The following is a 25,435-nucleotide window of genomic DNA, read 5'->3' on the forward strand; positions in this document are numbered from 1 at the left end:
CTCAAAGCCTAGTGTTAACCGTTCGATGGCGGCGTCCAAACTGTGAATGACTCATTTGCGTTTTCTTTTTTTATTTATACCAGTTATTAGCTATGTTTTTCATTAATTTACTTTTTAAATGACGATAACAGTAGAAAAAAATGAAAGGATATTTATTTACTCATAATTTAAAGAATCTAAGAATTTTATTTTTATTATTTTATTTTTATTTAATGTCCGTGACTTTCGGATTTGGATAGAAAACTTTTGAAATAATACAAGCTATTAAAGTAGATTTTTCTTTATTTGATCATAATTCTTCTGAGATTCTGAGACACGAGAATAAAATCTCAAAAAATTTTAGTAACATTTTAAAGAAAGAGTTTTTAAATTTGTATGACAAAATGTAACTTCGGAAAAAAAGAGTCCGCTTGCAATTTTTTGTCATCTGATAATTAACCTTGCGTTTCTGATGAATAACGTCGTATGTGTCGTGTTAAGTTTTAATTCACGCAATTATATAAGGAAATTTAACCTTAACATCTTGCACGTAAGATTCATAGTTCGATTCGAAAGTCGTACTTAATACTTTTTAATTGTTTCGAGAAAGCTGCGCATCTTAGATCAAGAATACAAATTAATTAATTGTAATATATACTCTATATGCTCGACATAAGATTCAAAAACATTTGAGTTATGATTTAGGAATAGCGATTAAATATAATTTCTCTTGAGACAACAATAGTTAATATATCTGCAATAGTTCATTTACGTGTTAAATCGCACGTACGCACTTTCTAGAGATGCTCCCATGTTACAATTTGATTTTATCGATGTATTTTGATTATCATTATTGACATTAATGATAATTTAAGATTATGTTACATAAAGAAAACCAACATTATTAATGCAAATCCAGTTATTTTGATTTCAAAACTAATGTACTAAAAAAATGAAAGAAGAATTACGAAAGAGATTTATCGAGCAAGAATGAATGGAGATGTCGGTAGGGGCCGTCCTAGACGGACGTATGTCGACCAAATAGGCGACGTGCTGAAGAAGGGCCAAATTAAAAGTACCCGTAACTGGCGAGCGTGTATGAAAAGATTGATGAATGTGGAAGAAGCGAAAGAGGTTTGATTGAATCGAAGCATTTGGCGTTCCATTGTTTCTGCCTACCCTAATGGGAGACAGGCGTGACAGATATGTATGTATGTATGTACTAAAAAAAATGCACTGAGCCGATTTTTATAATATATTGAAACATTTATGGGACCAATCTAAAAGATATTTTGGATAAAACAAAGAATTTTTCAAATCGGTTTATAACTGGTGGAAAATTTGAGGCAACAAACACAAAACAAAATGCAACCGAATTGAGAACTACCTTTTTTTTTAAGTTGATTGATAAGAGCAAATATTTTAAACTAAAAAATAATTTTAATACATTAAAATTAAATTTAATATTTCTTTACACGCAATGTAATAAATTAAAACTTGCGGTCTTAGAAAAAATGTAAAACACACTTTAATAAAAGTCTGTTTAAATTATTAGACATTGTTCAGATAAAAGTTTTTTTTTGTTTTTAACGTCCACTCGGATGCATTTTATTTCGACGGTTATTTCTATACATTCTGACGTTCAAGCTCATTTCACCAGCTCGGCGACTAATTTCGTAAAGGCATTTCTCCGCAAACAATTACGGCATCCCTACAGGCAACAGAAGATATATTAATGAGTATACCGACACAGTATCCAGCGATCGCAACGTGCGTGGACGCATCACAAGTGCGGTGACCTTTGTGTCGATAACATTAATGATAGACGGGGTGCATCACTACTTTCTTTTGTGCGTTTTACATTTTGAAATGATCAAATAAGTGATAAATTATCGGAATTATGAACGCAACATTGTTTAACGAAAATTATAATTTATTTATGTTTTTTCTTATGGATTGTGGAAATTATTGATGCCTTTCAATATGTAAGTATTTACTTACACTTATTTTATTATAATAAGTTATTATATCCCGCGGTTTTATCCGCGTTATCGACTATATAAAGCATCCAATATATTAAATTAGAATCTATTTTTTTTTTTTATTTAATTTAAATCCGTTTAGTAGTTTTTCCGTGAAAGAGTAACAAACTTACACGTTTACAACAGGTAGTTGTAGGATATTACAGTATGTTGTAACTCAGTAATATAATGCTCCAACTTAAAAACCGCAAAGGTCGTGAGTTCGAATCTAACCGACACCTTTGTGCGCCAATTTAAGTATCCACTAACTTTCCGGTGATGGTTAACATTGTTAGCAAACTAAATCAATTCGAATGACGGTGGTGAGCTTGTCCTCCTCATATTGGATTACATCATCATCATGCCAGTCATTACCTGTCCACTGCTGACACAGGCTTCCTCTTTTTGGGGTGTTTTGCCAATATGTAGTTGCCACGCTTAGCATGCGGGTTGGCAACTATTTAAATATGTCTTAAGAAGGACGTTGGTGCCTATTTCTAGCCTTATTTTAGTAGCCTCTTACGGCAGTTACGGGGTAGGAAGGGGTGGCCTATTTTATGCCGGGACCACATGGTAATAATATTATAGTGACAGTTAAATGTGTCACGCTATCGGTATTCTGAATGTAAAAATTTTTAATTTATATTTTGATGTTTGTATATATAACAGATATGATCATTGGAAGTCAATGTACTGTTAAAACACACTTATACGTCATTCGAAATATGACGTGTTTGGGTAATTCCTTTTAGTTTTATGGTAAAACCCAAGTCTCTGGGATTTTATATTTAAATCATTTCATTTCTATTTTTCTTTTTACTTTCGTTTTATTAGTCATGTTGGTTTCCAGGGGAACCGCGTAGAGGTCGACCCGATATATATATATACCCATATTGATAGCAATGGAAACTAACCTCCTAATTCCTAACAATCCCTTCCCCCCATAATTTCCAAAGTTTCACTTGTAGTTATATCTATTTATTGTATATTGAACAGCTTACATTTTATGGATAAAATATGTTAAAGAAGATTAAAAAAGATTTTTCAAATCAGATTGGTAGTTCCAGAGATTAGAGCGTTAAAACATATAAACAAATTGTTGTTCTTCATTATATGAGGTATACATCTATATTTAAATTAATATTAAAAGAATCTTTCAAAGCCGATTCATAGTTCCAGTGATTTGAAACAAATAAACTCTATCGCTTTATTGTATTAAATATAGATATAAAAGTAATAAAGTTAAATTATGTTCCTATTAAACGCAACGACGAGAGTGAATTCCTCAGGAATGGCAACGCATGGGGAGTATCATGAGCGAAACAGTATACTCTGTTATGTATATGGTACTGCTCATGTCTATAGGCGACGGTTACCACTTTCCATCAGGTGGGCCGTTAACTTGTTCGTCATTCTAAATTGCATAAAAAAAAATTAAAAGAATGGTAGAAAAAATATATTACGCCAACTCCAAAATACTAATTGGTATTAGGGTAGAAAGATGATGATGATTAAAGTCAACTAAGGAATTTAAGGGCGGAAACATTGAAATTTGTATTAAATTATAAGTAGGTACAAGTACAAGACTACACGTGCCATATGCGTTGTCTTCTACATACAAAGTTACGTGTTTTATCATTTTCAACCGATGTTTATTTTGGAAAAACGTTTAGTTTCACTGATAGAATGTAAACATCCTGTATGTATGTATCTGACCCAGGGGACGTAGGTGCTAGTGGCGGTACTTAGCGAGTAGAAACGACAAAAAAAATATCAAACTGTCTCTCCTCAAAGTCGATAACAATTCTCTGTTGTAATTTAAACGCGACATATCGTCTTGTTTACCAAATCTGCGGGGATAATTGCTCATGTCTTGTTATGAAGTCTGTGGGAATGAATTATGTTGACAATTATATATATATCTATTTATTTTGAACGAGTTGTGGCCGTGACTTCGGCCGCGTTGTAGTCCATATTCACTTTATTTGTGAACTGTATTTCATTGTATTGCTTAAAAAAAACAAAAAAAATATTTCGTTCAAATATGATAAAATTCTGATGAACGATATGATGTTTTATAGCCATCTATGACCTCGATAACAACATAAATTCATTAGTATCAACAGTTAACTATCTGTTGAACATAGACTTTCCCCATAAGGGAGGTTTCGCCAGTAATTAACACACTTGGCAGGTGGGTTGGTAAGCACAGGTAATAGGCTTTTTTAGCGGATAAAAGGCTTTGATAATGTTTTAAAAGTGACGCTGCTGTCCATCCTTCGACTATTAACTTAGTTGCTTATGACATCCACGGGAAAGGAAAGTGCGGCCTATTCTATGCCGGGGCTACACGATTAATACATAGTGGAAATATTTTAATTTAGAATCCGGAATTGTTGACAATATAAGCTTTTTTACTCTGCAAAGAAGTACAAGTATATCATCTTAATTCGTCACAATGTTTATATGAGACAAACACGGGAGTAAACAATTAGTCAATTGCAAAAAGAATTATTAAAGCTGGCTCAGAATTGGTGATATTAAATTGTCTAACATAGGACTACAAAAAAAGTACACATAAATTTTATTTTATAATTTTCTTAGTCAAAGTATTGGGTTGACTGGAAAGGATCTCTTTCAAAGATAAGCCCACATTGCTAACAAGTTGTTAAACTAATCTCTTTTTCTTTTTTTTTTACAAAATAAAGTACATTAAAGAATATATAAAAATCAAAAACTCCTTTGTTTGGAATATCGCTAAAAATATAGATTAAAAAAATATATCATTACTGCCATAAGAGACTACTTGAATAATTTCTAATCTGTTCTTGAAGCCGATATGACGAGACATTTAGCTGTCTCGCGGTAATATGTACAGATAATAAATAGGTTTTTTATTCTAATTCAATAGCGACAAGACCGTGACACGAATGTATACTGCCATATAGTTTTTCACAGCGTGTCTATGATTGTCGTAATGAATTACAAGCTGATTTCCCTGGCTTCACACTACGAAACCTAAGAACTTTCAATTCTGTAGCATTTAGCATAAATTATTGCTTAATTGTATAAATATAACAATTTGTAGATTCTCACATAGTCCATTAGTTAATTGAATTTGACTAAATTTGTTTAATATTCATTAAAAAATGCCTTTAACTTGCGTATACCGAAACACATTCTATTTTATTTTTTTTTATTCGACGCTCGAGTGAAACATGTTATTTTTTGGCTCCCATCGAGTTCAAAATGCCTTGAATTACAAATCATTATATTCTTAATTCGCTCGCAAACAGCAGAGCAGGTTGTCAAGTGGCCAAAACACAATAACCGGTTATGTTTCGACTCGCTCCGTCTAAAAAATGCTACACTTTCGTCTTACTTATGAAGCAAAATTACAGTAGAATTTTGATATAGATGGCGATTCATGGAAATGCATTTCTGTATGGTTAAAGTAATTTTTCTCTCCGGCTTTGTTTATGTATTATGGCGTGAATTTACTGGGTACAGAGGAATAACACCTGAGTCCTCAGGAATGGCAACGCATGGGGGGTATCATGGGCGAAACAGTATACTCTGTTATGTCCATGGTACTGCTCATGTCTATAGGCGACGGTTACCACTTTCCATCAGGTGGGCCGTCAGCTTGTTTGCCATTCTAAGTTGTATAAAAAAAATAACTAAACACCTGGTGTATGTTTTATCTTAATACTCTATCTTGAAGTGGCATATTTGATTCGTTTCCCTATATTTAAAATCCACGAGTACGAATTAGCGGGCTGAAGGTTAGTAAAAAAATATTTCAGTAAACCATTGCAATGTTTCGATACACGTAAATCCATTGTAATGAATACGGAGTCTAGAACGTTCGTTCGTTAACTAAACATATATAATATGAAGTACATACATACATACAATTACCGAGCTGGATTAAAATTCATGCATGTAGATATAATTTTCGTCTCATTACGTTGCCTTAATACAAACGAATTTCGATAGTATGAAGAGATGTTTTTAAACCGACTTCAAAAAATGGAAGTTCACAATTCGGTTGTATTTTCTTTATATTGTTGGTTGTTATGTATGTTTTATTATTTATAGGTTGTATTACCTTATAATTCCGTCAGTTAAACTGATCTAGAAAATTTGGGAAATTCTTTTTTTTTTATCTAAAAGAAATTGATTCTATGCAAATTTTATCAAAATCGGTTCAGTGGTTTAATTTTTAAATTAAAATAACTGATTTTGTCATAGTTGAAGTCAACTTTCTTTGTGGGGCACACTATTTAATTATTTTATAGAGGCTAGTCAAAATGATTAAGTGACAAAAATCGAAAAAGGAATGTTGCGTTGGTTTGGTCATTTGGAGAGGATAGATGAAAGAAGAATTACGAAAGAGATTTATCGAGCAAGAATGAATGGAGATGTCGGTAGGGGCCGCCCTAGACGGACGTATGTTGACCAGATAGGCGACGTGCTGAAGAAGGGCCAAATAAAAAGTACCCGTAACCGACGAGCGTGTATGAAAAGGTTGATGAATGTGGAAGAAGCGAAAGAGGTTTGTTTGAATCATTTGGCGTTCCATTGTTTCTGCCTACCCTAATGGGAGACAGGCGTGACAGATATGTATGTATGCATGTTATTATTTATATTATATTATTATTCATATTGTTAATATCTTTATTCATTTAATGACATTTAATAATTTAATTCCATTATAATGTTTACCAAACACAAGCCATGCTGTGGTTGCTTCTAAATGTAAGAACAGTTAGATCTAATCTACCTGTGTATTGTATTGAAATGTTTAGCTGTATTTTATGTTGGTGATCCTATAAATAAATAAATAAGGGTCGCCATCACAACAATTTATACTGTGTCGACGATCGTCATCGTCGGTAAAGGCTTAATTTTTTTTATGTTTTGCAAAATTTCATCCTATTGTAATGTATGTACTCTAATATGTATGTACTATGAATATATTGTAATATAATAATAATCCTTTTATAATTCTTGCATTACATGACAAGAATTATATACTTGTCGCTAAATATCCACATTTTATGGCGATCCCACCAAGATCAGATTCGCGCTCACGATTAAACACCATAAGTACGAACAATTTGAAAATAGCTAGTGCATGCTGCAATTTAATTATTAATATATAAAAATTAATTATTATTCATTATAAATTATTACCATTATTGTAAAATGTGATATTCAGCTATTTAATTGTATAAATATTTGTTAATTTTATGCACTGTTATTTCAAGAAAATAGATACAGAAATTGTTTAATTGTTTATTAATACATCATAAGGTTATAAAGTCGTTAAATATATTAATTGCCCTTTACAAGAACCTGCTAGGGTATTGCAAATTACATCTATAATCATTTATCGTTGTTTAATAATTAATATGCAAATAATTTATTTATTTATTTAATAAGGTTCACTTTTACATTTTACATGCAACTTAATCAATAACACAAAAAATAATTTTGCCTAATGCAAAAGTGTCTTACAGGCGAACACCACATGCACTATTATAATATTTAATAATCGTTAACAATGACAATAACAATATCTGAACAATAAGTAGATCAAGAATTTATGTCTAAGATTTGCTGTTGATGGGTCCAAAATTGATGTCAATTTGATCGCTGTGAACATTCAGAATCCTAGATAATCTAAATAATAATAATAAAAAAAGGTTATAACTATCAAGAAATTTAAAAATGGCGTCCATCAACTAAACAAAATGGCGGCGTCGTTAATAATAATAAAATGCATTAAGTATTATTTTCAAAATAACACCCATTACAGCTATTAAGAAAGTTTGTATTCCGACTTACCGCGACTTCAAAGAGCTTATGTAGGCTCCCTCGCATTATCTGTTGTTTGCAAAGGCTTTGTCGCAGACTGGCTGCTGTATTATCCAATAAACCATTATCTCTTTTAAAGGGGCATATAAAGTCCTAAAATCATGTTTTGTATGAAAAAAGAAACGGTAATAAAATGTAAGAAATACAAATAGAAAACTCATGACTTTGTTATTATGACTACGTGTTTTTAAGGGAAAACTCATGACTTGGTTTTTAGATTTTTACAATCAATTACTCACGTGTTAGTAACATACTATTTTTGTGATGATGATAGCAGCTGCCATTTTCTTTGAAGAAGAAAAAATTAAAAGAATCCAAAAAATTGCGCAGAAAACTACTTGCCGATTCGCAGTTCCACGTTCCAATTTTTTAAACTACTTTAAAAAGAAGAATGTCCTCAATTCGGTCGTATTTTTTATGTTTGTTACCTCTTAACACCGTTAATTAATAATTAACCAATTTGAAATTTTTTTGTTTTTTAAAAAGATATACGTACAAATTTATCTCATAAAAAATATATCAAAATTGGTCTAGTCAGTTTTTAAATCAAAACAATCTGGGTTTGCCACAATTAAAGTCGGTTGTTTTAGTGGAACACAATTTTAATTATTGTTTTTTTTTACAATCTCAGTCTTATTACGTCTACGAAACATTTCATTCTTTATAAAAATGCAGAAACTACGCAGAGATATGTACATTCGACTACATTTTTCTGCGTAATCTTTCCAATTGCGTATTTTTAGCATATTTTCTACCGAATATGGTAATAAGTATCTCGTGTTACTGAGCCACAATAAAAACAATAGTCACTGGAATTTGGGGCTATCACAAAAGGGGTATTTATTGGAAATCCACAATCGAGTAATACGATGCTTATTGCTTTCTATATTTTCCGTTATGTAGGCGTTAAGATAAGGGATAAATATATATGTATGTAAAGTTATCTTACAGTTTGCACTGCTGCAACGTAAGCGATTATTTTCTTTTGATTTATTATTGTTCTATTTGTATTTCATTGTAAAAATGCAGTGTAGTTTTCATAAGTGAGCAAATATATATATATTTTTTTAAGTTTGATATAGCAACTTAGCTGACGGTGTAAATGATGGGAATGGGAAAGACTTATACTTAGCAGTGGGCAGTTAAAAGCTGATATGATGATTTGACCTTTTTCTGATAAATTACTTTTGGCATAGAAAAAAAAAATAAAACATAATTTTTATCTTTTCCTCTATGCCTTGTAGCATAAAAAATCTGGGTCAATCCTTACTAACATTATAAATCTGATAGTGAGTATGTTTGTATGTTATCTCTTAGCGTTTTAACAGCTCAAATAATCTTGAAATTTTGCATACAAGTATCATGTAGAATGGAGAAGGACATAAGTTACAAATCCCACTCAATCAAGATACTGGATACACTCGGACGAATTCGCGGGTAAAAGCTAGTTCAAAAAGAAACATATCTCTAAGATTCTCTCGACATCTTTATGGCTGTTAGTATCACTTGCATAATCCTTACAAACATATAGAAAATCAAATTGCATTGCGTGATGTTACCATAACATTGTTAGTGGAGTAACGCGAGATCTAAAGAGTACAAAGGATAAGATACCCCACTGAAACAACGAAGATAATGTTGTATAGCTGAATTATTTGTAGATAAAAGTTTATTTAAGTAGTATTCACTACTTCAAAAAGAAGGCAATTCTTAATTCGGTTGTTTTTTTTTTGTAACTTAGAATGGCAAACAAGCTGTCGGTCCACCCAATGGAAAGTGGTAATCGTCGCCTATAGATATGAGCAGTATCATGGGCATAACAGAGGTATAAATTATTAATTCACTCTTGCGCCACCTGCCCTTTTCTATCTGTTCTCCCTTAACTAAAGGTTGTCTGTAAGAGATTGCCCTAGCGATAAGACCGCCTTTTGTACCTTTATGTGTATATTTCAATCTGTATTTATGTTACTGTATTTCATTTGAATTATTCACTTGTCATTGTATGTTTTTATTTATGGTGCAATAAAGAGTTAAATAAATAAATAAATATACTGTTGCGCCCATGACACCCTCCATGCGTGTATTTTTTTTAATGTTTATTACCTCTATAACTCATATTCATGATAAAAATCCTACCGCTCTAATTAGAAAATGTATGCGCTCTACATTTAGCAAAATTTCTTTAAAATTGGTGAGGAAGTTTTGAAGATTAACGTGAACAAACATTGTGACACGGAATTTTACTAGAGTGAGACTTTGTACAAGAGTCATATGCTTGGGCACCTCTGTCCTCTTCGTGTTTTACAGTGAAGCAGTTGTATTTGCATGGCTGTGTTTCGGTTTGAAGGGTGGGATATAGCAGTGAATTTACAGGGTACAGAGGAGCAACACCTGAGTCCTCAGGAATGGCAACGCATGGGGGGTATCATGGGCGAAACAGTATACTCTGTTATGTCCATGGTATTGCTCATGTCTATAGGCGACGTTTACCACTTTCTATCAGGTGGGTCGTCAGCTTGTTTGCTATTCTAAGTTTCATAAAAAAAAAAATTAATTTTAATTAAAATATGCGTAGTATAACAAATAGATTGAATTGAAAACATATAAAAAATTTAATTTAAAAGAAAACCGACATTGATTAATTAATTATATCCGTTCGACGTCACAGGAGCTCGTAGTGGACATTACCCAGACGTAGTGGAAGTGGGTCAATTAAAATGCTTCAGACCCATTTCAAGTCGTGAGCGTGACTGCGACACATTTTTTTGTGTTCCTCTAATTTGTTTTTTTTTTTTTTTTGTTTTTCTTACTCTTCCCAATAAGCTTTAAGTAGGTATATATGTACTCTTTTCAACCGAATTCTTAAAAAAAGGAGGTTTTCGATTCGATCATATTTATTTTTATGTTTGTAACCTCATAACTCCGTTAACTGTAAATCGATTTGAAATTTTTTTTTTATATGAGAAGATATACTTACAGAGAGGTCCAATAGAAAATTTATCAAAATCGGTGTTAATTTTATCAAAAAATTTATTAAAAAAACTTTGTCAGTCGGTTTAGCAGTTTAATTTTTAAATAATCTGGGTTTGTCACAGTTGAAATCGGTTTTTTGTAAAATACAGTCTTTTAATTATTATTTTTTTCACTTCTAAGAGCAACAATGTTGATAGGCGGGGATGAAGTCACCTCAGCTCATTTTAATGACTCCCGCCGGAATTGGTGATGGTAGAGTCTAGGAAGGGATGCGTTAGGTGTAATCTGACAGTATGTATAACATTGCTAGCAATCCTTACCTATTAACGATATTAAACTGTGAACGTTGCTTCAAAATATCTATACAACCAGAAATGTCTAAAAACCACTGGCAGACTTTGTACAAAATTCGTTTGCTTGGGATACCCTGTCCCATTCGTGTTTTTTCCATGAAGCAATTGTGTTAGCATGACTGTTTCAGTTTGATGGGATATGTCAATAAAATTACAGGCTAAAGAGGCATAACACCTTAGTTCTCAGGCTTGGCAACGCTTGTGAAGTATCATGGGTGACACAGTATACTCTGTTATGTCCATGATATAATTCTCTATACATGGACATAATAGTCCATGGTACTGCTCATGTCTATAAGCGACCGTTACCGCTTTCTATCAAGGGGGCCGTCAGCATGTTTGCCATTCTAAGTTGCATAAAAAAAAAAGAAAGAACATGTTTTTTTTTTATTTATCATTTTTCCATCCACCATGTTTCTTGGAGAGAAACCTTCAATTCCATTGGTAGTACATTTTCTTATGTGTTAAAAAGCTGCTAATGGGTCCCGTACGTTATACAAAATTTCAAGATGACAAATATATTTTTGGCGCGTAAGTGAAAAAACGTGGGGTGCATTTCCTCGTCACTGTGTAATGAACCGGTGGCTTTGACAAGCAATCAGTACGCATCAACTGATGATACATATCATACAATATTTTAACACAACAATATTTTAACACAATAATTTAACATTTTATACAATACAAACAGTTTCAGAGATTGTTATGCAAGGGTTTTATTATAATAATACTTATAGGGGACTTAGGAATTATCAAAATCGGTTTTGAATTCATAAAGATAATATAACGATGTAGGGAGAAAGGGATTGTCAGCAATAGAGTTTGACAGCCCCATTGCTAGCAATATGCCCTATTAGATCGACCTCCACGTGGTTCCCCCTGGAAACCATCGTGAACAATTCTTGCTGATTTCGTCACGATGGGCTAACTGACCTGCTTCATCTTTAACTATCATCCTTCACTGGTGCCCCGCCGGTGTATACCGATAGCGCGGGTGGGGTTACCATTCCATTATCACCCATTAAAAGAAAAAAAATATATATAAAGATGTGTTTATTTAACAAAGTATGTTTGTATAAGCACAGAATTTATCATTGATTCCTACTTTAGGATGAGCGTGTCCTGTAGGGAACAAGATTCGTATTACCATATATATGCATACACAAATTAACATAGGATTTAGTATTACTGATAGTTGTTTATCTACTAATTTATATAAAGCATTTTTTTTTTATTTAGATCTCACCACAAATAATGTCATAAAGATAAAATTGATAAATATGTCGTGTAACATAAAACATAAAGATTTACCAGAGGGAGACTTTGTACAAAAGTCGATTGCTTGGCTACCTCTGTCCCATTCGTGTTTCAACTGTGAAGCAGCTGTGTTTGTATGGCTGTGTTTCGGTTTGAAGGGTGGGATATGGTGTGAATGGGTACAGAGGAATAACACCTGAGTCCTCAGAAATGGCAATGCATGGGGGGTATCACGGGCGAAACAGTATAATCTGTTATGTCCATGGTACTGCTCATGTCTATAGTCAAAAGTTTATATATATATATATATATATATATATATATATATATATATATATATATATATATATATATATATATATATATATATATATATATATATATACCTACTTCATATTGGAAATTCGGAATTAATATCATATTCGGAAATTTACAATTACTTTTTTACCACTAGAATCCATATTGCATAATTCATGTTTCAGTTCGTTAGAAGAGCACTTTTTAAATGTTTTCACTGTTAAATAGAGCTTCCCTATAATGGGGAGTTTTGCTAATAGTTGCCATGCTTAGCAGGCGGGTTGCCAACCACATTTTGGCTTTTGGTAGTATTTTAAGAGGGACGCTGCTGCCCATCTTAGTCGCTTCTACGACACCCACGGGAAAAGAAAGGGGTGGCCTATTCTATGCCGGGATTTATACGACTTTTTAAATAATCAATAAGAAACATTGAAAATTTGTCAAATCTGCAAAGCATCATTTTAAAAGAGTAGTTGGAAATAAAATATTTACATACGAGCAGTTTTGTACAGTGTTTACAGAAATTGAAGGTATCCTTAGACCAGGCCCGCCAGAAATGTTGGCGTATTTGTTCACAACTACGCCAAAACTTTAAACGATTATTAGGAATAGAAATTGAATCAGGTTACGGAAAACTATGTAATGCGCAACCCACAAGAAAATGACCAGGTGTTAAAAAAGTCATCTCGGAGGGATCAGTTGACAATAAACTTAAAGGCCTGGAATTAAGAATACCTACAAAATTGTTCATTAGTTTTTGATAATGACAGATAAATGCGAGGTGACGACAATTTGATTTGAATTATGATACAATTATGTGATAAAGTATTGACGCTCTTAAAAAAATCGATTTTTTTTAAATTTTTAATCGATCTCTTTATCTGTACTACAGATTATATCCAAATATCTTTATATTTTGTCTATTGTCATGATGTTTTTGTAAAGTAAAAAACTTTTTGTGGCCGAGCAAATTTACTTCCGCGTAACCTAATTTTTCCGGGCCCCCGAATAAAAACATTGCACTGTTTCATGTTATTCAGTGAGGTATTTATGAAGTTATTGGTAAAGTTTCAAGTCTTTGTTTCGGGACTGTTGTGAAAAAATTTAAAGATGTTTAAATCTTTTGTTTACCACTGTTAAAATGTATAAAACGCGGATTGTTTTGTGTGATTCTTTTAGTAGCGGTGTGTTATAATTAAATCTACTTTTTTTTTTTATTTACATGCTTTTGTAGATTCATTTTTAATATTTAAGTTATAACGAAAATGTAGATATATAGGTAGACTTATCCATTAAAAGATTTTTCTAGTTAACCTTAAGAACCTGAAAGGAATTATTTAATTTATATATATAATTAAATAGTCAGTCTAAATAGTCATAAATAAATAAATCCGCAGTTCTGCCCGTGAATCTTTATAATCTATGTATCCTATTTAAATTATGATATAATCTGTCTTTGTACCAAGTTTCATTCGTTCATTCGTTCTGTAGTTTTTGAGTGAAAGAGTAACAAACATCCATCCATACTCGTAAATTTTTGCATTTATACTAGTAGTTAAAATGATTAATTTCCATAAATAGTTTGCGAAGTAGTCAAGATTTGGACCCATACATCATTTTCAGCATAGGTACTACTGTTTAACTATTTTATCAATTTATATTACAATACTTACTAATTTACTCAACGTGTGAAGGTGGCGGCCTCTAGTGTGAAGAGTTTCTACGCTTCATTTGTTATTTACGAACGTCGCTATACCAAATCAATGACTTATAGGTACACTAGCTCTTATCCACGACTTTATCCGCGTGACCAGGATATGTTCTTTGACTAGAATAAAGGTAGCCTAGGTCTTACTCCAGCCTATATACTAGGTGTACCTATCTTAAATTTCGTAACGATTGGTTAAGCTGTTAAGGTGCTATAATGTAACAAACAAACTTACTTTTTAATAATATTTTTAATAATATTGCAATGTGAAAGAGTCCTGTTTGAATCGAAGCATCTGGCGTTGTATTGTTTCTGCCTACTCTGATAGAACATAGGCGTGATAGATATATGCATGTACTGTTCGTGTGGTCGGGGGAAAGGGATTGTTAGCAATGGAGCTTGACAGTCCCATTGCTAGCAATATGCCCTATTAGGTCGACCTCCACATGGTCCCCCTGGAAACCATCGTTGAACATTTTTTGTTGAATTTGTCACGATGGACTAATTGACCTGCTTCATCCTCACCTATCATCCTTCACTGGTGCCCCGCCGGTGTATACCGATAGCGCAGATAGGGTTACCATTCCATTATCATCTAATAAGAAACCTGTTTGTGTGGTCCACTGTCTACTATCATTAATCACATCTGTCGGTCTCGCTTGTCAACAGAGACTCGTCACGTGTGGCAGTAGTGTGCCTGGTGCTGTCGTGGTATGCGCTGGGAGCGCTGTCCGCGCCCGCGCCGCTGTGCGCCGACGCAGCCGAGGGGGACCCCCGCGCGGCGCGTTTCTGTCAAGCACTCAACACCTTCCTGGAGCTTTATGCTGAGGCCGCTGGCGAGCAGGTGCCAGAGTACCAAGGTGCATATCATAGTTTCTTATTCATGCCGTCATAATATTTCTATCATGTTCATCACGTAAATATTACGTCAAGAACGAGACGGAGTTATTTCAAGCCTCTGAATATATTTATCCATTTTCAAAGGTAGACTTTATACAAAAGACGACTGCTTGTACACTCATATTTTAGTCATATTTTTACAGTTGTGCTTGCATGCCTGCTTTGGTTTAAGTGTGAAATAACGGATGTATGGAGACCTGACATCTTAGACTGGGGGGGGGGGGGTGATTATTAGTAATAGGGTCTAATTGCTCTATGCTAGCAATATACCCTATCAAGTCGAGCTCCGCGCGGTTGAAACTGGAAATGGAAACCGTCGTAGTTAAATCCAGTGGATTTCGACACGATGGGCTAACTGACCTGCTTTTATTGGCATCTATGATATTTTAATCCATGGTACTGTTCCAGTAATAGGCGACGATTACCACTATTCATTAGGTACGCCATCAACTTGCTTGTCATTTAAAGTAACATAAAAACACAATGTTTTCCAGCTCTAGTCCGCGACTACCCACAACTGCTGGACACCGGTATGAAGCGGCAGGACGTCGTGCACTCGTTCCTGCGTTTCGGCCGTCGCCGCTGACGCGTCCCGCGACCGCTGCGCGCCCGCCGCCTCCACGCATCCATAACGCAACCGATTCGCAGCGACGTGGCTTGAATATATTTGCTTTCATTTCGTTCAATAATGTGAAATAAACTAGTTTTACTTCGTCCAAAAAAAAAAATATATTAAAAGTTCCTTTCTTAGGTAAGTTCGGTGTTATTTTAAATGTTCGAGTCTATGTAAGGGTATCCGGAACACTGCGATTGTATGACGTTAAACCTCTCTCTCCAAATTGAATAGTTACAAACTTAGGCTACGTATATGAAGGATGTATTTATTGCTGAAAGTATTATAGATTGTAAGGTGTAATTAATAATCTTGTTGTCAACATTTTGTGGCATTTCATTTTATAAATAAGACTATTGTAATGTTTTAAATAAATACATATTTATGACAAGCTCAAGGATTTTTATTTTAAAACCGTCACACGTTAATGGGTTGTAATGGAATGCGCTGGCGGTGTACTAGCGAGAGATGATAGGTGAGGATGAAAGCAGCTCAGTTAGTCCATCGTGGTGAATTCTATAAGAATTAACCACCATGGTTTCCAGGAGGAGCCGTGTGAAAGTCGACCTCTATATTGCAAACAATGGGTCTATTAGATCCATTGCTAGACTTATATTTTTAACTTATTAATTAAACTAACATTCCCTCCCCCCCCCCCCCTTTGACAAATGTCTATTCAAATTTTTTGCTGTCTCTAAAAATTAACGGTCCGCTTATCACGATTATAAAAATTGCTAAAATGAGGTCCCGATCTAGTTTCTGGGTTGAACTAACTTTGGAAAATAAATTCTCAATATTTTTTCTTATTTACCTTAGTAATAACAAACAAGCTGATGGTCCACCTGAAAGAAAGTGGTAACAGTCGACTATAGACATGAGCAGTACCATGTAGCAGTTTAGACCATGCATTGCCATTCCTGAGGACTCAGGTGTTATTCCTCTGTACCCAGTAAATTCACTGCCATATTCCAACCTTCAAACCGAAACACAGCCATGCAAACATAACTGCTTCATATTTGAAACACGAATGAGACAGAGGTGCCCATGCCAACGACTTTTGTACAGTCTCAAATTATCAGGCCTCAGTGTTGTTATTATTCCAAATGTTTGTTCATTTGTTACACTTTATTTTAGACTGAAATCTTAGAGGACACAGAGTTCTCATGCAAAGAATGAATATAATAGCGAACTTATACCATAAAAGGGATCTTAAATGTCCATTCAAGTTTCTTATAAGGTAATCCTACTTTGAGAATCAGGTAGTTGATGTCAGAATTACAGCTTTTTCATTGTCCTATATATGTATTTTCAGTTTTCCTCCTTAGCTGGTAGAGTATGCCATATGGCAATATTATAAACACCATTGATATATTTAGTAGTAGCCTGCCAAAGATTTTTTTTTTGATCGGTGAAAATGGTATGGTAACCCCATCAGCGCTAACGGGATACGCTGGCGGAGCACCAGTGAAGGGTGATAGATGAGGATGAAAACAGGCTAGTTAGCCAATCATGATGAATTCATCAGGAATTAATCATGATAGTTTCCAGGGGGAACCGCGAGGAGGTTGACCTGGTTGGGTATATTGCTAGCAATGGGATTATCAGTCTCCATTATTAACAATCCCTTTCCCCCCTGCCAAAGATATTAGAAGCGGCTCAGAAATATTTAGTCGGGTTAAATACATTTATTATAACTTTGTATATTAGCATACTAGGTTTATAACATTGATTTGGCTTTTGCTGTTATAATGTTATAATTATTTTTAATGAATAAATAAATAAATAAATTGTATAAATGTATTATTTTGAGCAATAAAAAATAAATAAATAAATCGCCGTGTAGGTTCCGGCATAAAATAGATCACCCCTTCCTTTCTCTTGAGTGTCGTAAGAGGCGACTAAGGGAACTTGTGGTCGAGGGATAGGCTGCAGCGTACCTCTTAAAACATCACTAAAGGCTTAACTGCGGTTGCCAAGCCGCCTGCCAAGCGTGAAAACTTCTGGCAAATCCCGCCAATTATGGAGGGGGCTTATGTTCAGCAGTGGAAACTTAATGGCTGATAAAGGAAACACTAGATGTTATGTCGTATAGGGAGGTCAAAGATATGACATGGCATCGAGCTGACTGGAAGAAAATGTATGAATTAGTTGCACCGACAAGAGAGAACTCGTAAATAACAAAAGAGAGATCTACTTAATGTATTGAATTAACAAATATCTAATAGTTAAACACAGTTTATCTAAAATGCCACTATGGCCTTATATAGTTCAACACAATTTATTGAAAATGCCACTGTGGCCTTATAAGCCGCAATAAATTGAGGCATTAATTTTCAAAGTACTAATTCAAAAGTCGTTAAGTTTTAGATATTATCGAGTATGCTATAAAATTACTTAGTTGAAATTAATAACGGTTACTTGAATTATTTGCTTAGTTATCACTTAGTTGGAAGTTTCTGGAATTTCCTTTGCTCTCTTTAAATACTATTCTTTAGTTTGAAAAGTTTAACAATAGGTATAGATTATCGATCGATAACGGTCTTATTTTTAGATATTTTCATTGCTCCACGATCTGTGTGTCATTTGCGATGTAATTCATTATATTTTTCCAATGTAACTGAAAAATGTTTACTCTAGACTGTAAAACAACTAATAAATTAGTGTTCTATAAAAAAAATACTTCAATTGTAACAAAATCAGTTATTTTGATTTAAAAACTGAAATATTAAACCGATTTTGATAAAACTTCTATGTGACCGAACTGTATGTCCTTTCAGATAAAAGAAATCCCAAATCAGTTTACAAACAACTAACTTCTGAGGAAACAAACATTAAAATCCTTTTTAAAGTTGGTTGAAACAAACCTCTTAATATATTGTCAATTTTCTCATATGGAACAAATGTTCCATTTTCTAAATTATTATATTAATTATTTAATTAAGGCAGCATTTTATAATGTACATAACCATATTATCATGTATTTTAAGTTGATATAAATGTTTTTTTTTTTATACAACTTAGAATGGCAAACAAGCTGACGGCCCACCTGATGGAAAGTAGTAACCGTCGCCTATAGACATGAGCAGTACCATGGACATAACAGAGTATACTGTTTCGCCCATGATACCCCCCCCCCCCCCATGCGTTGCCATCCCTGAGGACTCAGGTGTTGTTCTTCTGTACCCAATAAATTCACGCCATATCCCACCCTTGAAACCGAAATAAAGCCATGCAAACACAACTACTTCACGGTTGAAACACGAATGGGACAGAGGTACCCAAGCAATCGACTTTTGTACAAAGTCTCCCACTGGTTATTATATTATTAAAGTATGCTTATTATATTATTATGGCTGTTCTTAAATAAATAAATTCCAAAAAGGCGACATATACACTATCCATTTATGTCTAAAAGCGCTTTTAGGTAAAACTTATTCAAGTAAAGAACTCACATCTACGTTTTAAGTTTCAAATAAAACTCAAACAAGTATTTTACCACAGTATATTTTCATGCTAATATCACACATGTATAAATAGATAAAATACGTAAAAACATCCAAAACGCAATAAAGATACGTATTGGAAATGGCACTGACTGAATTTTGTAAATAATTAATGAGAAAAATGAAAGCTTGGTTCTTATTTTAAGTACAGTTTGTGCACTTTAAAATAAAAAAAAAAAGTAAAATTTATATTTTACATCTTTTTTAAAGTGCAGCGACCCCTGGAAGCTCTCCCGCTGCATCACGGGCTTTCTGCAATGTCACTGAGTAAAAGTATTACTATTTTTGAGTATAACTATTGGGGCCGATTTTGATGAGTCATTTCTCTAAACCTAAAATTTTAATTCGATAATTTTTCGAAATTACAGTCTAATAGACCATCATAATCTAATTTAAGAATAATCTTGACTTTAATATATTTTAAATGGGGGGAAAGGAATTGTTGGCAATGGAGTTTGACAGCCCCATTGCCAGCAATATGCCCTATTAGGTCGACCTCCACGTGGTTCCCCCTGGAAACCATCGTGAACAATCTTGCTGATTTCGTCACGATGGGCTAACTGACCTGCTTCATCCTCACTTATCATCTTTCACTGGTGCCCCGCCGGTGTATACCGATAGCGCGGGTGGGGTTACCATTCCATTATCACCCATTAAAAAAAAAAATTAAATAGAGTTCATATTACTCCTTAAAATAAAAATTTCGTTGTGATATCAAATTTTATGTTTAAAAATAGTTTTTAGTCTATTAGTAGTAGTTTAAAGGAATGATGCTTCAGAAGCGACCCCATTCTTGCTTAGCCCTGCTAATGACCAATGACACAACTCCATTTCCCTCTCAAAACATTTCATTCTCAAATGCAGTACCATTCCTAATCGTATCTATTATATTTGATAATCTACGATATTATATAAAAATGTAAAGATAGGTGAAAAACAAGTATAACCATTATTTTTAAACTGGGAGTATAATATTTTTTTCTTTATACTTGACATATTTAATAATCTTTTAATTGAAATAACAGTACATAAAATGAATAAATTGAATAGAGTTTTTATTTATTTATTTTCTATTGACCACATTACAAAAAAAAATGTTTAGTACAAAAAGCAGATATAATGCTATATAGCATTCTCTCCCAGTCAACATTTGGCAAAACAGAAAAGTTATTATGCGGTGTAAAATTTAAAAATTGTTGTACATAAACAGATAGTTTTTTGTATTAATTTTATGTATTCCATATTATTTCTTGATTTATTTTTTTTTATTACGAAAAAAATGGACAATCGCATAGTTTAAAAAGTATGCCAAATATAGAAAAAAAAAATACATACATAGATGGTATAATCAATAAAAAATAGCACAATAAAAAATAGTATTCAAAAAAAAGTTTTAAAAACAAACATAAAAGAATCCATCGGTTGCGTATCAAATGAAACGCAATTCGATTACACTTTATTGTACAAATCAAAACCTTAATGTATTGGATAAAGAGCTCCAAATTCAACGTCTAAAGAAATAATAGTTTATATAAATTTTACTGCACAGTTTACACGTTGCTAATATTAAGCATTGAACAGTTTTACATTGAGAATTACAATGTATAGCACCATACACTAATCCATATATGCTCGGGGGATGGATTGTCTATAGCGGGGACTAACGGCCCCGTTGCTAGCAATATACCTTGTTAGGTCGATCTCCATATAGTCCCCAAGAGGGGAAAGGGATTGTTAGTAATGCAGACTACAAGTCCTATTGCTAGCAATATACTCTTTCAGGTCGACCTCCACGTGGTCCCCCTGGGAACCATCGTGCTGAATTCTCCCAGGTGTATTCATCACGATGGACTAATTGATCTGCTTTTTCATTCTCACCTTTCATTCTTCACTGGTGCCCCGCCAGCGTATACCGTTAGCGCAGGCGGAGTTACCATTCCAATATCATCCATTAAAAAAAAACATACAGTCTCCATAGAAACCATCGTGGTTAATTCTTGGTGAATTCGTCACGATGCTCATTTGAGTTCATCCTCATTTATCATCTCTCACTGGTGCCCCGCCAGCGTATACCGATAGCGCAAGCGGGTTTAAGTACTAGGTCATGATTCATGAGGATTCATGAGGTCCGATTCCCCGTTTCTACTAAAATACACATCAAAAAACATGCGATTTAGACATGTAGCTTGTACCTAAGTAAAATGGCAAGACAATTTAAAGAGTATTTGCAATAGAGAGAACAATATGGTTATTATCATCGGCGTAGGCTAAGAATTAACTCAATATTTATCATATATAAGGTTGGAGGTATTTTTTTTTTATAAAATTTAAAACATTGCCAATCCGCCTGCCAAGCGTGGCAAATACAGGCAAAACCTCCCAGAGGTAAACACCAAAAAGAAACGGCCCCCAGTCTTCGGCGGATCAGCTATTCTTGACCAATTCATTGGAAGAAGCCAGTGGATGCAGGTGGCTCAGGACCGTTCCTTATGGCAGTCTATGGGGGAGGCTAATGTTCAGAAGTGGACAGATAATGGCTGAAATAATGACGGTTTTTTTTTTATAAATTGACAGCAATTATCTCAATAATTCTAAGATCGAATTATAACCTAAACTTCTTTTACAAATTCACGTATGAATCATTTAAAAATAATTTAATTTAATTAAATTTACCACGAAATTAAATTACCACTCGCTTTCTACTTTTTGGGGCAGGTAATATCATCTGAAAAGTCATGTATAACAAAGGTGGCACAGAAATTAAGCCAATAGAGGGCGACACCATTACAGAGAAAACCAACTACAAAAATTGAGTTAATTAGATGTCGACCTGCGCCGATGATATGCGCCTAAAATATAAATTCATTTCCGGAGAGCATTTGTATATTTAAAAAAAATAATTTAAACTAAGTTGCTAACATTTTTCAGCGGTTTCTGAAAAACCGTTCGTGATTAAACAATCCCAAAGAATATTGACTTATAAACATGAAACTCTATTACTGATTGGCGTTTCAGATATCGAATATAAGTTCACGACGATGATATTAGATTAAATAGACAATTAATACTATATTTTGCATGTTTCATGAACGATCCATATGCGGTTATCATATCGTATAAGTTATATCCATGCTGTTAGAAGCGTACCGACCCCAGATAAGTGGCAAAGGAATTTATTATATATTCTTTATTGCACTAAAACATACAGTAACAACAATAAGTTAATAACAATGTTAGCAAAGGCGAACTTATCTCTAAAAGAGATCTCTTCCAGTCAACCTAACACAGTGGCATAGGAAGTAGCGAGTGGGCAGTAGTAGTGCAAGACAGAAATATTGATATACTAGACTATTGATATTGATAAATTTATTGATACACTAGAGATAATTTCGTTATTGTATATATAAGATGTCGAAAATTGTTGCTCGATCTACCTCATGCATGCAGTAGCGATAATGTATCTATCGATTCATTGGCCACTTATCTAAGGCGTCAAGTTCCGTTCATAAAACATGTGAGGTTGTAAACAACCATGATGTAAGTAAACAGTCCTATATTTGTCATGTTTCTGCGATTGAAATAGGCGGGTACTTTTTGGCCCAGCGGGTTTGCTTTACTAACTTGATTCTTATCTTAATTATCGTAGGTTTAATTTTAGGTGATAGAAAAAATATCCAAAAAATCTTTGATGGTAATTAACTATTTGATTTGAGCCAAAAATCTCTTGAAACAGATTTATTTTTTTCTTTGACCTGCAATATCTAGGACACTGTTAGTCTCGAATCAAATACACCACTGGACCAAAAAGGGGATACATTCAAGATAGTATCTTACAAGGAAAATAATATAATAATTTATAACCTACTTAAACAATTTAAAGTTATGGACGAGAGAAAAAGGATTCCTCGCATCCTAATAGACGAGTGAAGCAGGAAGACAATATATATATGCTTATTTAACAATGGCTATGTATGTATAATAATATATTATATATTAATATTTTTTTATAACACATTCGGCAAACGAGCATGCGGCTCGCCTGATGGTAAGTGACTGCCGTCGCCCATGATCACCCGCAGCACTCGAGTCATTGCAGGTGTGCTGCTGGCCTTTTAAAAAGGAATATGCTCTTTTCTTAGAGGTCATGTTGTCGTATCGGTTCGGAAATACTGCTGCTGGAAGTTGATTCCAAAGTGTGGTTGTGCGTGGAAGGAAGTGCCTTGAAAAACGCACGGTGGAGATACGACGATCACGACGCCACTCGTCCAGATAGGTTGGGATGAAACTTTAGTTTGTGTCGGGTTGTACGATGGTGAAAATCTGCAGCAGGTATCAATCCGAACAATTCCTCAGAGCACTCCCCATGATAAATTCGGTAGAAGATGCAGAGTTGTAATATCTATATGCAGTATGTATGTATGTACGTACATATACATTATCTTAATTTAATTTGAATATTTTTTATACCATATAATACCACATAATAAATACTACTTAATACCCCTATACATACTTCAAACGCTTCACTCGTCAACTTAATGGTGATGAGCCCAGTTTTTCTCGTCCACTTTTAAAAAGACATTTAAAAAATTACATTTATACCTATACATAAATAATTTGACAGTCTCTCTTTCTTATCAATAATGACATAGTACAGTACAGTCAGCTGCGATTTTAAACGACACATTAATTTTAGCATATAATTATTATTTATACATCTAAAGACAATAACGTATATAAAAAGTTGACTAAATGAATTGAACTAGGCGTAATGCACCACGTAATTTTTTTTATGTTGATTTTCATTAGTAATTATGTACTTTACATATTTTTCCATACAATATTATATTCTATAGATAATTCTCTAAGGATTATTGTTACGTGTTGATATATTTAACAGAAAATAAAAAAAATTATATTGTATTGGTTATACAGAATTAAACATGAAGACAAAGATTTAAAACTCTACACTTTTTTTTATTACTTTAATAATAACTGCTTATTAATTTAATAAAAAAAAAAAAACAATATAATTAGTTTTGTTTTTGTTAGTTTTTTTTTTTTCTTTCTAAGTACTCTAATATGATATTTATTGTAGTCAACCAAATACAAGTACTATGTTTATTTAAATAAAGTGCATAATTACTTCAGCATAAAAATCTCTCGTTACTCCCATGACGTGCCAGTTCTTGTTAGGATATTTTGTGCTATTTGCCTCTTAAAATAGATAGATAATAATTTTATTATTTATTTCACATTTAGTATAAAGATTCTAACGAATTTAAAAGAACGTATAAATAGCCATTGACTGACTTAGGATCCGTATAATTGTTTTCAACAAAATATCTTTAATTCACAAATTTAACCTTATTTTAATAACAGCTTCATTTGAGATATTACAAAATAAATAAATGACGTACATACAATATTATAGCACTATACCTACTAAACAATATTTTATATGTATAGTACCATAATAAGCATTTATTTATGGAGGCGACTGTACTTTGATATCGCCAATATGCTATGCGATACTTGTATAGGACCGGTTGCACCGTACAAATTCGATATGCACTAATTCGATACTACCTTAATACGTTATATGAACCACATCTCCGCCTACAGACAGAAGACACTGACCCTGAAATAGAAATACCAATCATTAATAATAAACAGTTAGATTTACAAATAACGGCATTTAACAAGTCATCCCTTCTTTATAGTGACCAGATATAGGTGACCGACACATTATATTGAAAATAAAAAGTCAGTTGTGCGTAAATTTTGCCCACTAGTCCTTTAGCAAAATTTAGACTCGGAACAGCGTTTGCGCAAGATTTTGTTTTTTTTTTTATACAACTCAGAATGGCAAACAAGCTGACGGCCCACCTGATGGAAAGTGGCAACCGTCGCCCATAGACATGAGCAGTATCATGGACATAACAGAG

At 33.5% G+C, this 25,435-nt stretch overlaps 2 protein-coding genes across 3 annotated transcripts in view; one reads left to right on the forward strand and one right to left on the reverse strand.

Annotated features, from left to right (window-relative positions):
• Positions 1-16,377, forward strand: part of LOC128201371 (myosuppressin-like) — a 35,561-nt gene extending 19,184 nt beyond the window's left edge. The window contains exons 1-3 of one of the 2 annotated variants that reach the window (XM_052898150.1): positions 1,936-1,964; positions 15,141-15,331; positions 15,866-16,377. In XM_052898150.1, coding sequence (XP_052754110.1) covers positions 1,951-1,964; positions 15,141-15,331; positions 15,866-15,957 — 297 coding nt within the window. In that variant the 5' untranslated portion in view covers positions 1,936-1,950 and the 3' untranslated portion in view covers positions 15,958-16,377. Of the gene's footprint in view, positions 1-1,935; positions 1,965-15,140; positions 15,332-15,865 lie in introns of those variants that run through there. The other variant, XM_052898151.1, reaches the window with a different exon arrangement.
• Positions 16,378-19,472: 3,095 nt separating this feature from the next.
• LOC113520282 (C2 domain-containing protein 5) overlaps positions 19,473-25,435 on the reverse strand; it is a 39,965-nt gene continuing 34,002 nt past the window's right edge. The window contains exon 23 of the mRNA XM_052898193.1: positions 19,473-25,128. Within this exon, the coding sequence (XP_052754153.1) occupies positions 25,078-25,128 (51 nt within the window). The 3' untranslated portion in view covers positions 19,473-25,077. The remainder of the gene's footprint in view (positions 25,129-25,435) is intronic.

Source organism: Galleria mellonella, unplaced genomic scaffold (genome assembly GCF_026898425.1).
Source record: "Galleria mellonella isolate WM207_F2 unplaced genomic scaffold, CSIRO_AGI_GalMel_v1 utg40, whole genome shotgun sequence".
Lineage (NCBI taxonomy): Eukaryota > Metazoa > Arthropoda > Insecta > Lepidoptera > Pyralidae > Galleria > Galleria mellonella.